The 15,855-nt window shown below is 38.0% G+C and overlaps 1 protein-coding gene across 2 annotated transcripts in view; it reads right to left on the bottom strand.

Moving 5' to 3' along the window:
* Positions 1 to 15,855, bottom strand: part of CUL2 (cullin 2) — a 73,446-nt gene that overhangs the window by 13,283 nt on the left and 44,308 nt on the right. For both annotated transcript variants that reach the window (XM_052650798.1, XM_052650797.1), the window contains exons 10-17: positions 14,105 to 14,229; positions 12,161 to 12,268; positions 8,507 to 8,566; positions 7,693 to 7,821; positions 7,510 to 7,596; positions 6,387 to 6,539; positions 5,809 to 5,886; positions 1,407 to 1,473 (exon numbers count right to left, since the gene is read on the bottom strand). In XM_052650798.1, the coding sequence (XP_052506758.1) occupies positions 1,407 to 1,473; positions 5,809 to 5,886; positions 6,387 to 6,539; positions 7,510 to 7,596; positions 7,693 to 7,821; positions 8,507 to 8,566; positions 12,161 to 12,268; positions 14,105 to 14,229 (807 nt within the window). The remainder of the gene's footprint in view (positions 1 to 1,406; positions 1,474 to 5,808; positions 5,887 to 6,386; positions 6,540 to 7,509; positions 7,597 to 7,692; positions 7,822 to 8,506; positions 8,567 to 12,160; positions 12,269 to 14,104; positions 14,230 to 15,855) is intronic.

Genomic DNA, 15,855 nt, shown 5'->3' with positions numbered 1-15,855 from the left:
CCAAGATAGATATTTAGGGAAAGTAAAAGTAACTGTAATTCAAGCACATTAAAACACTGGTCCAGCAATGTATTGTTCCTTAAAACCAATTTACTAAAACTCACAACGGGTATGAAACTAAAAGCCAACTACTAAGTGACCACATACTAAGAATACCAGCAAACATCTCTTTATTTCACGAACAACTGAAATATTAAAATGCTCAGCTTGTTCATTAAAGATACACTTGTATAAATATGTATTGAAAGTGAAGGTGAAAGTGAGGTTGCTCAGTCGTCTCCAACTTTTTGTGACCCCATGGATTGTAGCCCACCAGGCTCCTCCATCCATGGGATTCTCCAGGCAAGAGTACTAGAGTGGGTTGCCATTTCCTTCTAAAGAGGATCTTCCCGACCCAGGGATCAAACCCGGGTCTCCGGCATTACACTTATTATTATGTACTAACATGAATTACTAACATAATGAGACATCATATCTCAAACATAAAGTAATCAAATAAATAGTAATTATGTTTCTCTTTCCAACCCAGGGATCAATCTGCATATCCTGCATTGGCAGGTGGATTCTGTACCACTGAGCCACCAGAAATTTCTCGAGTCAATTTCCTGACAAAGGTATGGCAACTAATCAGATTTTCCTGTATCATTTCTAAGAGACATTAACGTACATGGCTATCCTTTCCTTCTTATACAAACTGAAAGTTGACTCAATGCACTTTTCAAAGCATAGCTTTAGCAAAAGTAGACAAAATTCTGAGTGTTTGCTTTGGCTCACATCTTCAGGCAGCTCAGAGCAATTGCACACAAGCTCTCACCACCCAAAATATTAATCCTACTTGCCAATAAGTCGACCCCACTGTTCCAGGAAGAAGCTAAGGAAATGATTAGATTTTGATTAAACTTTTCTAAAACTGGGAAGTAGTGGAAGTTACTGGACATTTTGGAAAAAGCACTTTCTACAGCAGTTCACTACAGTACCGCCAACAAATCCAACGGTTAGGTCTCCTTGTGGTGCTGTAACAATTAATGAACTTTCTGAGGATATCTGGCATATCTAGAAAGAACAGGTTTTTTAAGAGTATCTGACTCATTAAGTCTGGGTTTCTAAATAAAATTCCAAATATCTACAAAAAGTGGTTACAGAAATGTAGGAAACCGTTATAAAATTCAGAAATTCTTTATCAGCAGCACACTATTAAAAGTGCTGCATGTGAACTTGTTTATTGCTGCTTTAAGGGTAACCAGAAAGGTAGATGAAGAAGAAAAGGTTAAAAACTATAATTAGAAAAGAAAAGAAAAAGAAAAAAAACAACTATAATTAGGCTCTAATAAATCTCTGTCCAAAATTTTAACATAATTATTATCAGGTAAATTTCATTAAACTAGATATAATTAAATGCATTTTACCTGTACAAAGATAGTGTAACCATGTAAGTTTCCTTCCACTGAAATGCTGGCTGTAAAATAATTCAAACTGTAAAAAAGAAAAAAAGAATCAAATTATTTTCAGCTATGACAACCTAACTTACTTGGCTATTACTACACTAAAAAAGCAAAAGAAAATTCATGTTAGAAAAAGACATTAGAGCCCACAGAGTATATTTACTCATTTTATAGATGAGAAAACGCAAAACACATTAAAGCTCCTAATAAAGATTATACAAATATCAGACCAGCCCTTTTCACTTACAACTCAGTCTATAGTTTCACTGCCAAACCAGTCCTGCAAATCTGACTTTGTGTATAAAGTCAGAAATTACTGTTTTGAATGATATCAATTTGAACTTTATAAATACAAGTGAAAGTTGCTCAGTCATGTCAGACTCCTTGTGACCCCATGGACTGTAGCCTGCTGGCTCCTCCCTCTATCCACAGACTTCTCCAGGCCAGAATACTGAAGTGGGTAGCTGCTCCCTTTTCCAGGGGATGTTCCCAATCCCGGGATTGAACCCAGGTCTCCCACATTGAAGGCAGATTCTTTATCAACTGAGCCCCAAGGGAAGCCCAAGAATACTGGAGTGGGTAACCTATCCCTTCTCCAGCAGATCTTCCTGACCTAGGAATCGAACCAGGGTCTCCTGCATTGCAGGTGAATTCTTTACCAGCTGAGCTACCAGGGAAGCTGATAAAGCACTAAGCAAAAAACATTACTGTGCACATTTTAATATGAAAATATAAATCATTAAACCATACCTTCATCTCTAGTCTCCTATAACATATACCCTGCTGAAGGGACAGGTTGACCAGTGTCAACAGTTACTTCAAAAGTGACAGGCGTGATTTAACTCCCACATACAGTCAAACACTAATACAAGCAATGCATCAGAGTCTTGACTTTGTATCCTTTTGTTGATACTACTGTGGAAAATTAAACATTCTAGTAGCATAGCTTTGACATTAAAAAAATTCCTCCCTCTGACTGAATGTGGGACATCAGTCCAAAAAGTAGAGAGTTCTTTTTAAAGAGCTAGTACATAATCTACAGTGAGAAAACGATACTGAAATTGTACTAGGGAAAAAAACGGACAAACTCCCTCTACTGGTACTGAGAGAAAGTTCAAATGGAGAAAACAATATTCTTGAAAGCAAGATTTTACAGTCAGAAAGAAACCCACTTTTTGTTTGTAAATAAGGACACTGGAACCTGGGGGTGGTCATATGTTAATAAATGAAGTTTAAGGGGTTTATTCCAGTACTCCAAAAAGTACTGGAAAATAATTATTTCAAGGAGAAAGAAAAGAATGACAAAGTTACAAGGAAACCATTACTATTTCTGCCCCCAACTTCTCCTTTAATTTCCATTGGCGAGGTAGGCTCTTAAGAAGAAATAGGTTTTAAGACTGTTAAAGGCGAGGGGTCAGCCTTCTAAGTCTACCTTATGCGCGGTATCTTAAAATGTACCTGACTGTTTACATTATGCAGCCTGCTGTTACCACTACTGTCAGCATCAGCATCAACTACTGCTGCTACTACTATCAGCTACCGTTTAGTGAGTACTTACTTTACACATCTCACTCTATCTTCATGTCAGCACTCTGAGTACTAGCATCATCCGTTAACAGAAAATTAGAAAGTTACTTGCCCTGAGTCACAGAGCACAGTAAATGAGAGAATTAACATGTGAAACCAGGATTTATGACTCCAAAGCTTACATGTTATTTGATTTATAATCCTTATTTTGAAAGAAACAAAAACATACGTAATTCAAAGATTCAAATGGCACATTGTGAACTTCTCTAGGAAACAGTGCAATGAAGTATCATTTTCAATTTATTTTTAACTGAAGGATAATTGCTTTACAACACTGTGTTGGTTTCTGCCATACATCAACATGAATCAGCTGTAAGTATAAATATGTCCCCTCCCTCTGGAACCCCCTCCCACCTCTCACCCCATCCCATTCCTCCAGGGCATTGGTCTGAGCTCCCTAAGTCATACAGCAAATTCCCACTGGCTACCTGTTTTACATATAGTAGTGTATATGTTTCCATGCAACTCTCTCCATTTTCATTTTAAATAACATATGCATACCTTGAGGTTCACAACCTCAAGTTATTGCCCAAATAAAAGACTACTAAAAGATAATGAAAGCCTTTTCGATACAAGTATACGTATGACTGAGTCACCTTCACTGTTTACCTGAAATTATCAAAAGATTGTTAATCGGCCGTGAAGGTGAAATTACCACAAGATTGTTAGTTGGCAGTGAAACTGAAAGTCGCTCGGCCATGTCCAACTCTTTGCGACCCCAAGGACTATGTAGTCCATGGATTCACCAGGCCAGAATACTGGAGTGGGTAGCCTTTCTCTTCTCCTGGAATCGAATGCAGGTCTCCTGCATTGCAGGCAGATTCTTTACCAGCTGAGCCACAAGGGAAGCCCAAGAATACTGGAGTGAGCAGCCGATCCCTTCCCCAGTGGATCTTCCCAACCTACGAATTGAACCAGGGTCTCCTGCATTGCAGATGGATTCTTTAAGAGCTGAGTTACCAGGGAAGCTCTGGTTAGTCGGCTATACTCCAACATAAAATAAAAAGTTAATGAAAAGGATAATGAAGATTTTGCTGGAAAAAAAAATGCTACCTAAACTTCCATCCAATCAAGAAATAAGAAGCCTTGTTTGGTGAGTTAGAGAATCAAAAAGGGTCAGTTGGAAGAGAAATCGAAACATGTCCAACCATTCAAGAATGTTCAGAGTAGCATCACTGCTGCTACTGCTGCTAAGTCACTTTAGTCGTGTCCGACTCTGTGCAACCCCACAGACAGCATGACTTATACACCCAAAAGATCAAAACAGCTCAAACGTCCATCAACTGATGCTGGATGAGTAAATAAAGTGTGGTGACTCCAAACAATGGAACATTATTTGGCACAGGCTAAAACATGGATAAATCGTGACATTCTGCAAAGTGAATGAAGGCAGTCACAAAAGACCACGTATGGCGTAGCACTACAACAGATGTCCAGAATGGGCAAATCCACAGAGAAAGAAAGCAGACTGCCTAGGGCTGGGGAGGGGTAGGGAGCTGGTGAAGGTGAAGAGTGACTCTTAATGGGTAGGGGGTTTCTTTCAGGGTAATTAAACAATTAGGCTCCCTGGTGGCTCAGAGGTTAAAGTGTCTGCTTGCAATGCGGGAGATCTGGGTTCGATCCCTGGGTCGGGAAGATCCCCTGGAGAAGGAAATGGCAACCCATTCCAGTATTCTTGCCTGGAGAATCCCATGGACAGAGAAGCCTGGTGGGCTACAGTCCACGGGGTTGCAAAGAGTCGGACACGACTGAGCAACTTCACTTCACTTCAAACAATTAAAATGATCTAAGGTTAATGGTGCTAATGAACGTACTGTGAATATACTGAAAACCACTGAAAATGTACATGTTACATGAACTGTGTAGTGCTGTGGCCTGAATGTTTGTGTCTCCCCAAATTTGCATGTTGAAATCCTGATGCCCAGTGGGATGGTTTTAGAAGGTGGGGCCTTTGGGAGGTGCTTAGATCACCTCATCTGAGGCATTAAACCCCACAGAGCTCCCCAGCTCCTGCCACCACGTGAGGTCACAGTCTGTCACCTTCGAGGGCCTTTGCCCCACCATGCTGTCATTCCAGCCTCGAACTTCCAGCCTGGAGAACCATGAGAAATCAATCTCTGTTGTTTATAAGCCACCTAGGCTGTGGTATTTTGTTACAGCAGCCTTACAGAATGACTACACAACTATATGACTAAGCCATATGGTACATGAATTATAGCTCAACAGCTGCTGACAATGGAGTCTCCACAGTCTCTGCAAACACTTTAGGTTAGAATTCTAAGGTTTCTATTCAGTCACATTTTAAGACCATGTTTACTTGTATTTTCCATCTTCAATCCATTTTCCTTTCTAGAATATTTCCTATTCTCTATATATTTACCCAAACTATAGCCCAGAAACAAAAATAACTATTATAAAGGATAAATGAATTATAAAAATGGCTCCACATTCAAATGAAAAATTAGAAGATTACTGCTTTAAGTCCTGGATTCTAAAACTTTCTTCTAATATCAAAATTTTTGTAATTTAGAATTACTTACAACAGATAATCGATTTACTAAGAGTAAGAGACACGTTCTGACAAACAACTGACACCACTAAGTGTTTTAGAAACTATCATCATTTACATTCTTCCTACAAGGCAGAATAATCATAACTTGTGAATGTGTTTTTACATCACATGAGCCCTTAAGACTTTGAAGAAATATTTACAGTGATATAACATGAAGACAATTATTAAAATTCCTTAGGTCTTCCAATATATCTTCTGTCCACTTACCATCTGTACACTTTTTTCCAATTCCTGGGGAATTGCAAATGTAGATGAAGGAGCCTGAGTAAGAGGCCATGCACCAGCCTAAAAGGAGAAGAGTAAAACTGTTAAGCAGATACACTTCTCACTTGAAAGTGAATGTTTATAAAATGACGCAAGCAACTACAATGGGAATCCCTGGAGACTCAGCAGTAAAGAATCTGCCTGCAATGCAGGAGACTCGGGTTTGATCCCTGGGTCGGAAATATCCCCGGGAGAAGGACATGCCAATTCACTCTAGTATTCCTGCCTGGGAAATCCCTTGGACATCGGCAGACTACAGTCCATGGGATCTTAAGAGCTGGTCATGACTTACCAACTAACACCACCACCACAAGCAACTAAAACAACTTTTTCCTCCTCCCTTCAAATGCTGATAAAACCCATCAGCATGACTATCAGGGCACAGTTCATTCCAAATCAACGTAACATGTAACTTCAGAAGCTATTACCCTCTGACTGAAAGAAAGGTAATCAGGCATCCATCTATTAATCAGTCCTCTGTATCAGAAATCATTAGTAAATGCCCACAATAAAACACATACCTGTAGAACATATATTTGAAAACTAATTCCCAAATCTATTACTGTGTCCTGATTTTTGATAAAATTGTTGAACTTATTGTTGAGATCTGCACTGACACTCATATCTGTATACATCCGATGTAGCTTGCTGGTAAATTCATAACCACAGGCTTGCTGTAGAAGAAAGTTTTAAACATTTAAAAACAAAAATAATAAACCATACTGATTATTAAGAATGTTGTGCTACTGCTATGTGTCTGGTCAAAGATCCGGCCTGTACACTCACACCGAAGGCCTGTATTACTCGTCATGCAAAGCAGTTACTCAAAATATTTCAAAAATTCCTTTCTTCTTTTTTTTTTAACACAGATTAAATAAGTGAATGAAAACAAGTATTCATGAAGTAACAAATTTCCATTTAAAACAAGAACTTTTCTATAAATCTGTATGTCATTTCAACACTAAAAACTGCTTCATTACTGTAAGGTATAGGTTTACAGATAGTATCGAATACACATGAAAGATAACTGGGAGTATTTGAGCCAGTAGTTAATGTTATAAGGAGGACACTGAGGCAGATTTTTAATACTATCAGGTGAATAATGAAGAAATCTATTTCTTTGAAATTATTCCAAACTCTGTGATCAGGTCAAAAAATCTGGATCTCTACACTTGGGATATAAAAAGCTTTGTTAACATTATCTTTAAAAATTAAAAGTTATTTTTGGTATCTTTGAAAAGGACTGCATATTCAATGTCTGCTATACAGGAAAATTATCAACTATTGAATAACTCAGGATACATATGAATCAGCAACTGCTTATCTCATCAGTGTGTAAGCTAAAATCACGTAAAAGTGAACTGAAATTCAAATGCCCTCCACAAAACTTGTACTCAAAGGAATATTTTAGGTATGCTTCTTTCTAAGTAATACAAATCTTATCTTGTATATGATTCTACATCAACATACAGAGATTCTGTCTTTTAACACAGCATCTGCATGTGCTAACATGAAACTACACTTTACATTTAACCAGTCAACTGCTAATGAATTATTTCCTGTTATTACTCATACTGTGAAAATGACCATCTCTGTGTGCTAGTGGAATAACTTCTAAGACATCATATCAAAGTCCTACAGTACCTTTAATTTATTGATCATGGCTTCTTCAGAATCCATAGACATAGATAACCCATGAATTAAACGCTTCGCCAACATTCTTGCGTAGAACTACATTTAAAAAGATTAAAAGATTATTTCCTTTCTGATTTAAAGTTGAAAGATTAATCAAAGCTGACACATAAAACTTTCAGACTCAAAAATTACCTTTTGAAAAACATCTTTATCGTCGATATATTTGAAGACAGTGATAAAGCTCGTGAGCTTGTCCTCTACTTCATTCTCTGTCATCCCCTTTGCTGATTTCTTCAGTAAGTTGTCACAGTACTTAGCGAGCTCAAATAGAAATTGACAGTAACTCTTACAAAGGGTCCTTCTCAAAGGAGGCACCATGGTAACAACGCAAAGTAAGATCATGGGTTTTTGCCATCCTCAAGCTTATGTTTTGAAATTATGCACTAAAACTTAAAATACATGTCACTGGGTAAATTTTTTAAAAAAACTATAAACAAGTAAAATCTAATCAACACTGAATGATCCAATGGAGCACTGATATAAGTAATTAGGTTTTGATGCAACACCTAGGTGAGTTTTGAGCAGTAAAATCATTTATGACATTAAAAAATACTTATTAAAAAATCTTACAACAACCTTATAAGCAAGTTTCCTTTAAAGGTTTTCATTTGTCATCAAATTCCCCCTTTAGAGTTGAGATAAAATTAAACCTCTATGAAATGCGATGCAAATTATTTTAAAGCAGTCATCCTTTCCAACCCAAACTTTGTAAGATGGAATATTTTCTCCTTCAATTACTTTTTAAGAAAAGGTTACAGAGATGACCGACTGCATCCCTTATACAAATGCCAAATTAGATATAATGTTGATCAGTTTCTATTTTTAATAATTAGTTTCATTAATTTTTCCAAAAAATGCTACAAAAACAAATCTGACATTCATCTCAGCTTGCATTCTCTAATGACAATTTTTCATAAGATTACATTTATGCAACCATCAAACTTACCAATTCAGGTGCTTTGCAAACAGACTTGGGTTCTCTGTAATTTACAACTGATGTAAGGGCCTTAAATGGAAGACAGAACAGGAATTAGTCGCCAGTAATAGGGTAAAAGACCTTTTAGAACTAACACTCCAAAAGATGTCCTTTTCATTATAGGGGACTGGAATGCAAAAGTAGGAAGTCAAGAAACACCTGGAGTAACAGGCAAATTTGTCCTTGGAGTACAGAATGAAGCAGGGCAAAAGCTAATGCAGTTTTGCCAAGAGAATGTACTGGTCATAGCAAACACCCTCTTCCAACAACACAAGAGAAGACTCTACACATGGACATCACCAGATGGTCAACACCGAAATCAGACTGATTATATTCTTTGCAGCCAAAGATGGAGAAGCTCTACACTGTCAGCAAAAACAAGACCAGGAGCTGACTGTGGCTCAGATCATGAACTCCTTATTGCCAAATTCAGACTTAAATTGAAGAAACTGGGGAAAACCAATAGACCATTCAGGTATGACCTAAATCAAATCCCTTATGATTATGCAGTAGAAGTGAGAAATAGATTTAAAGGACTAGATCTGATAGAGTGCCTGATAAAACGATGGATGGAGGTTCGTGACACTGTACAGGAGACAGGGATCAAGACCATCCCCAAGAAACAGAAATGCCAAAAAGCAAAATGGCTGAGGAGGCCTTACAAATAGCTGTGAAAAGAAGAGAAGTGAAAAGCAAAGGAGAAAAGGAAAGATATACCCATTTGAATGCAGAGTTTGAAAGAATAACAAGGAGATAAGAAAGAGGTCCTCAGCAATCAATGCAAAGAAATAGAGGAAAACAATAGAATAGGAAAGCCTAGAGATCAATTCAAGAAAATCAGAGATACCAAGGCAACATTTCATGCAAAGATGGGCACAATAAAGGTCAGAAATGGTATGGACAGAACAGAAGCAGAAGATATTAAGAAGAGGTAGAAAGAATCCACAGAAAAACTGTACAAAAAAGATCTTCACAACCAAGATAATCACGATGGTGTGATCACTCACTTAGAGCCAGATATCCTGGAATGTGAAGTCAAGTGGGCCTTAGAAAGCATCACTATGAACAAAGCTAGTGGATGGAGGTGAGGGAATTCCAGTTGAACTATTTCAAATCCTAAAAGATGATGCTGTGAAAGTGCTGCACTCAATATGCCAGCAAATTTGGAAAACTCAGCAGTGGCCACAGGACTGGAAAAGTTCAGTTTTCATTCCAATCCCAAAGAAAGGCAATGCCAAAGAATGCTCAAACTACCGCACAAATGCACTCATCTCACATGCTAGTAAAGTAATGCTCAAAATTCTCCAAGCCAGGCTTCAGCAATACGTGAACCGTGAACTTCCAGATGTTCAAGCTGGTTTTAGAAAAGACAGAGGAACCAGAGATCAAATTGCCAACATCCACTGCATCAACAAAAAAGCAAGAGAGCTCCAGAAAAACATCTGTTTCTGCTTTATTAACTATGCCAAAGCCTTTGACTGTGTGGATCACAATAAACTGTGGAAATTCTGAAAGAGATGGGAATACCAGACCACCTGACCTGCCTCTTGAGAAACCTATATGCAGGTCAGGAAGCAACAGTTAGAACTGGACATGGAACAACAGACTGGTTCCAAATAGAAACAGGAGTACGTCAAGGCTGTATATTGTCACCCTGCTTATTTAACTTCTATGCGGAGTACATCATGAGAAGCACTGGGCTGGACGAAGCACAAGCTGGAATCAAGATTGACGGGAGAAATATCAATAACCTCAGATATGCAGATGATACCACCTTTATGGCAGAAAGTGAAGAAGAACTAAAGAGCCTCTTGATGAAAGTGAAAGTGGAGAGTGAACAAGTTGGCTTAAAGCTCAATATTCAGAAAACGAAGATCATGGCATCTGGTCCCATCACTTCATGGGAAATAGATGGGGAAATGGTGGAAACAGTGGCTGACTTTACTTTTTGGGGCTCCCAAATCACTGCAGATGGTGATTGCAGCCATGAAATTAAAAGATGCTTACTCCTTGGAAAGGAAAGTTATGACCAACCTAGATAGCATATTCAAAAGCAGAGACATTACTTTACCAACAAAGGTCCATCTAGTCAAGGCTATGGTTTTTCCAGTGGTCATGTATGGATGTGAGAGTTGGACTGTGAAGAAAGCTGAGCGCCAAAGAATTGATGCTTTTGAGCTGTGCTGTTTGAGAAGACTCTTGAGAGTCCCTTGGACTGCAAGGAGATCCAATCAGTCCATCCTAAAGGAGATCAGTTCTGGGTGTTCACTGGAAGGACTGATGTTGAAGCTGAAAGTTCAATACTTTGGTCACCTGATCCAAAGAGCTAACTCATTGGAAAGGACCCTGATACTGTGAAAGATTGAGGACAGGAGGAGAAGGTGACGACAGAGGATGAGATGGTTGGATGGCATCACTGACTCAACGGACATGAATTTGAGTGAACTCTGGGAGTTGGTGATGGAGGGAGGCCTGGCGTGCTGTGGTTCATGGGGTTGCAAAAAGTCGGACACAACTGAGTGACCGAACTGAACTGAACAGGGTAAAAATACAGCCGGCTTAATATATGCTATAATCGGTACATCCAAAAATTACTACCTGACACAAAACATGGCATTTTGGTGGTAGTTTGTTAATACTCTTTTCATATATAATACAGAGTAAACTCCTATCCTTGTATCCCTTGTGACAATTATATAATGATTATATATATCCTGTTCCTACTGAAAGATGCTCTTTATAACTTATTTCTAATATCTGAACACAGACAAAATAAAACTATATTTTAAAAAAATCTTACAACAAACATGTAAGCAGATTTAAATTCAAGTTTGTAAAATATATTTATTTTTCTTTCAAGTAATATTCAATATAGCCTAAGTATTATATTCAAAGGAAAAAAGAACACTAAATAATACTAAAATTTTACATGTAATTTTCAGAATGTACTAGTATATTAACAAGTCTCCTTTTACAGCAAAATCATGGGAAATTCAATTCCCATATAATCTAAGCATTCAATTTAATAATTCAGTTATTTACTCAAAAATTATAAGTTACATACTTCTGACTTTCACTATGAAGTTGGTTAAGGTGAAGAAAGCTGAGTGCCGAAGAATTGATGCTTTTGAACTGTGGTGTTGGAGAAGAGTCTTGAGAGTCCCTTGGACTGCAAGGAGATCCAACCAGTCCATTCTAAAGGAGATCAGCCCTGGGATTTCTTTGGAAGGAATGATGCTAAAGCTGAAACTCCAGTACTTTGGCCACCTCATGCGAAGAGTTGACTCATTGGAAAAGACTCTGATGCTGGGAGGGATTGGGGGCAGGAGGAAAAGGGGACGACAGAGGATGAGATGGCTGGATGGCATCACCGACTCGATGGATGAGAGTCTGAGTGAACTCCGGGAGTTGGTGATGGACAGGGAGGCCTGGCGTGCTGCAATTCATGGGTTCACAAAGAGTCGGACACGACTGAGCGACTGAACTGTACTGAACTGAAGGTTAATCTTCATGTACAGATTAGAAATCTCATAATTAGTAGCCCTATTTCTGAAACTACTTAAAGAATAATGATTAAATTAGGAGAATTATATATAGATAAAGATACATGTATTGAAAATTTACCTTATCCAACGCACTCATAAAGTGCTGATCACCATTCAAAACAGTGTTGATAAGTTGAACAAATTTACCATGTACTTCTAAAACTGACTCCACAAATAGTGTTGGCATCTAAAATTAAGAAATACAAAACCATATTTTAAGAAGTTCAGGGATAAAACCATTAGGCTTAGTAAAGACTGCTTAAAAGTAAAATTTTCCCCCAGCAAACAATGTTACAAACAATACACACCCTCAACAAATGTTTTTAGCTAAGACAGTCAAAATCTAAAACTTCAGTGTTGAAATTGGCTGTCACTCAACACCAGAAATGGAGGACTGTGGTTGGAAAACACACTTCTCTCTGGTGCTAGAATTCTGTATCATAAGGGTAACAAGATGTATCTCAGAACTACCAGGCCTATCAATTTCATAGGGGATTATGTAAACAAAAGCAGTCTTCAAAGTCACTAAAGGCTGAGAGAGGGGAGAGGTTAAAAAGAAATTATCTGTGAAAACTGAGACTCTTCCAGAGTTGGGCAGTAGAGTTCCCCACATCTCACAGGGAAGAAATAGCTAGTAGTGCAAAAGTGAGTTTTCACTATTAATGAATATAACTGTGAAGTTAGACCTAAGACCTCTAAGTTAGCTAGAATTTTCTGAGTTTCCTATGAACACATTCTCTTGTACTTGCATCTCCCAGGCCGTGACACTAAACTCTATGCCTCTACGACCAATGTCATTCCACACTCTGAATCTGTAAAACTAACATAAACTAAGAAAACTAATAAATAATACAGGCTATTAGATCCAAACAATATAAACCAACAGTTTAACAAAAATAGAAAAGTTTATGCATTACTGTGACAGGACATGACATCTAAGAATTATCTGCTGAAGACAAATCTACGGCTAAGGAAAACAGCACTTCATAAATGCTCCTGTCAGTAAGGTCTATAGGGCTTCCCTGATAGCTCAGTTGGTAAAGAATCCCTCTGCAGTACAGGAGACCCAGGTTCGATTCCTGGGTCAGGAAGATCTGCTGGAGAAGGGATAAGCTACCCACTCCAGTATTCTTGGACTTCCCTTGTGGCTCAGCTGGTAAAAAGTCCACCTGCAATGCTGGAGACCTGGGTTTGAGCCTTGGGTTGGGAAGATCTCCTGGAGAAGGGAAAGGCTACCCCCTTCAGTATTCTGGCCTGGAGAATTCCATGGACTGTACAGTCCATGGGGTTGCAAAGAGTCGGACACAACTGAATGACATCTCTTTTCTTTAAATAAGGTCTATATACAGATCACTCCTCACAGGGGAGCAAACAGTTCTACTTAGGGAAGACAAGTGACATATGATGTCATGTCTACCTTAGTTGTCATCCATTACTAGTAAAACCAAGGAAGGTGGCCTAACAAAATTTGACAACAGGAGCATACTTTGATAGGAAAGACACTTTGTTGTAAACTGTCATTTAAATGGCAGGGAACTCTTAAGAAAGACAGGAATTTGGGTCACTGTTGACTATTTTGGGTAATAAGCATATATTTAGGGAAGATAGTTTTAATCCAAATTTGCTTCCTGGGCTATCATACCCAGGACATGTAAAAGGAAACCAAATTGTAAGTTGTCTATAGGATCAGTGATTAATACCAATACTACTACAATTAACTTAACATAGATGCTAGTTATATAGAAACACAACTGTTTTGAAGTTGCAAACATACTTTTCTGGGATAAATTAAGAATTGGTAAATGAACACAGTAGTGTAAGAAGTCTTACTCAACTGATTTCCTAATCACTGATAATTCTAAAACATGTCCAACAAATTCTAGGTTTGAACATTTTAATAAAGATGTCTCATTTACTGGCATGGTAGGACTTTTCTTTCATGCTTTTAAACAGTAAAGTCAAAAGAAAAACTCCATGATAGTCTGATTAAGAGAAAAATCTTCCCATTCCTTATGTCACTCACATTTTCCTGAGTAAGATTACTGGTTGCTCTAAGGCCCTCATCATGGATATGATTTTGCAGCTCCTGAATCATATGAGGTAAACCAGTGGACACAGCACGGAGTAAGACATACATATTTGCCATGTCTGAGGGGAGAAAGAAATTTATTATGAAATTTACAAACAGTTTAAAAAATATTTTTAATACAATAGGTAATACATGATTCAAAATGCAGAATTACAGAAGCATATGCAGACAAGCCCCCCTGACACCTTTCTCCTAATCCCCCTGGTACTCCTCCCCTGGGAAAGCAACGCTGTGGCTGTTTCTATCTTCTCAGAGCTGTTTCCTACCCATTCAAGCACTATTCTTCCCTCTGCCCACCTGTTTCAATAAACAGTGTAGCGTACTTCATTTACTATCTGCGACTGCAGAACACAACATTTTAACTTGAAGATCTTTTCCTATGAGTACATAAAGCCTTTCCCCATATTTTACAACTGCTTAACACTCCATCTGACAGCTATATGACAATTATTTAACAACTCATGGGAATTTGGCTGTTTCCAATCTTTTGATATTTACACTGTTACGATTAATAATCCTGCATATGGGCAAGAGTATCCATAGTATAAATTCCCAGAAGTGGGACTGCTGTGCAAAAGCTGTCTTACAGAAGGACCTTGTAGACACAGCCCCAAGCAGCCGGGAGCTCCATCAACAAATGCTTTGATCTTCACACAGAGAGGTGCAAAATGACATCTCAGGGTAGTGGTTTTTATTTTAAACTTTTTATTGAAGTATAACACACATATGGAAGAGTATACAATCCCTAAGTGTACAGCTCAATGAATTACCACAAGTGACCCCCCTCCCCAGCCAGGTTCTCACCACCCACAGTGAGAAATGGACACAACCTCCTCCCGGAAGCCCCCTTGCCTTCACTCCTCCTGCTCTTCCACAACGGTAATCACGGTCATGACAACACTATTCAACTACACCACAGATTCGATTTGCCTGTTTGAAACTATCTAGAAGAACAAGACCATCCAATTCTTTCATGTTTGGTTTTTTTGGTTCAATATAAAAGGTTCATCTGAGTTGTACGCAGCTCTCAGGTGTTCCTTTCCACTCGTCTTTAACATTCCATCGTATCTCTGTGTGGCACTTTATTCATTCTACGGTTTCAGGACATCTGCACTGCTTCCAGATTGGGGCTATTACAAACAACGCTGTTGTGAGCATGCTTGCACATATTCTTCTGGGCATGTATGCATGCATTTTGGGTGGGCGCGTTAACACCTAGGAGAGCAATGGCTGGATCTTAAGAGATGTTTATTCAGTGTTAGTGGCTACTCACTGTCAAGAGTTTCAAGGTGGCTACATCAATTTATACTCTATGTCCAATGTATAACAAGTTCCTATTACTCTATACACTTCCAAACACTTATTATTTTCAGTCTTTTTCATTTTATATCAAAATATTATTAATTACTGATACCTTAGTGTGATTTTAATTTATATTTCTGTTTTAGTGAGATTGAGAGACTTTTTATATGTTTATTGGCCATCTGGATATATATATATATATATATATATATATATATATATATACATTCTGCAGTGCCTGTTCAAATGTCCTAATTATTTTATATTTTGGACATAAACCTTTTTCAACAATTACAAATATATAACCCTATGACTGTCTTTTTTTCAAGTATAACTGACATATATTAGTTTTAAGGATTATAACAAAATGATTTTCAATGTTG

The sequence above is a fragment of the Budorcas taxicolor genome, chromosome 13, assembly GCF_023091745.1.
Source record: "Budorcas taxicolor isolate Tak-1 chromosome 13, Takin1.1, whole genome shotgun sequence".
NCBI classification, from domain to species: Eukaryota; Metazoa; Chordata; class Mammalia; order Artiodactyla; family Bovidae; genus Budorcas; species Budorcas taxicolor.
This window is presented reverse-complemented; position numbering and strand designations above follow the sequence as displayed.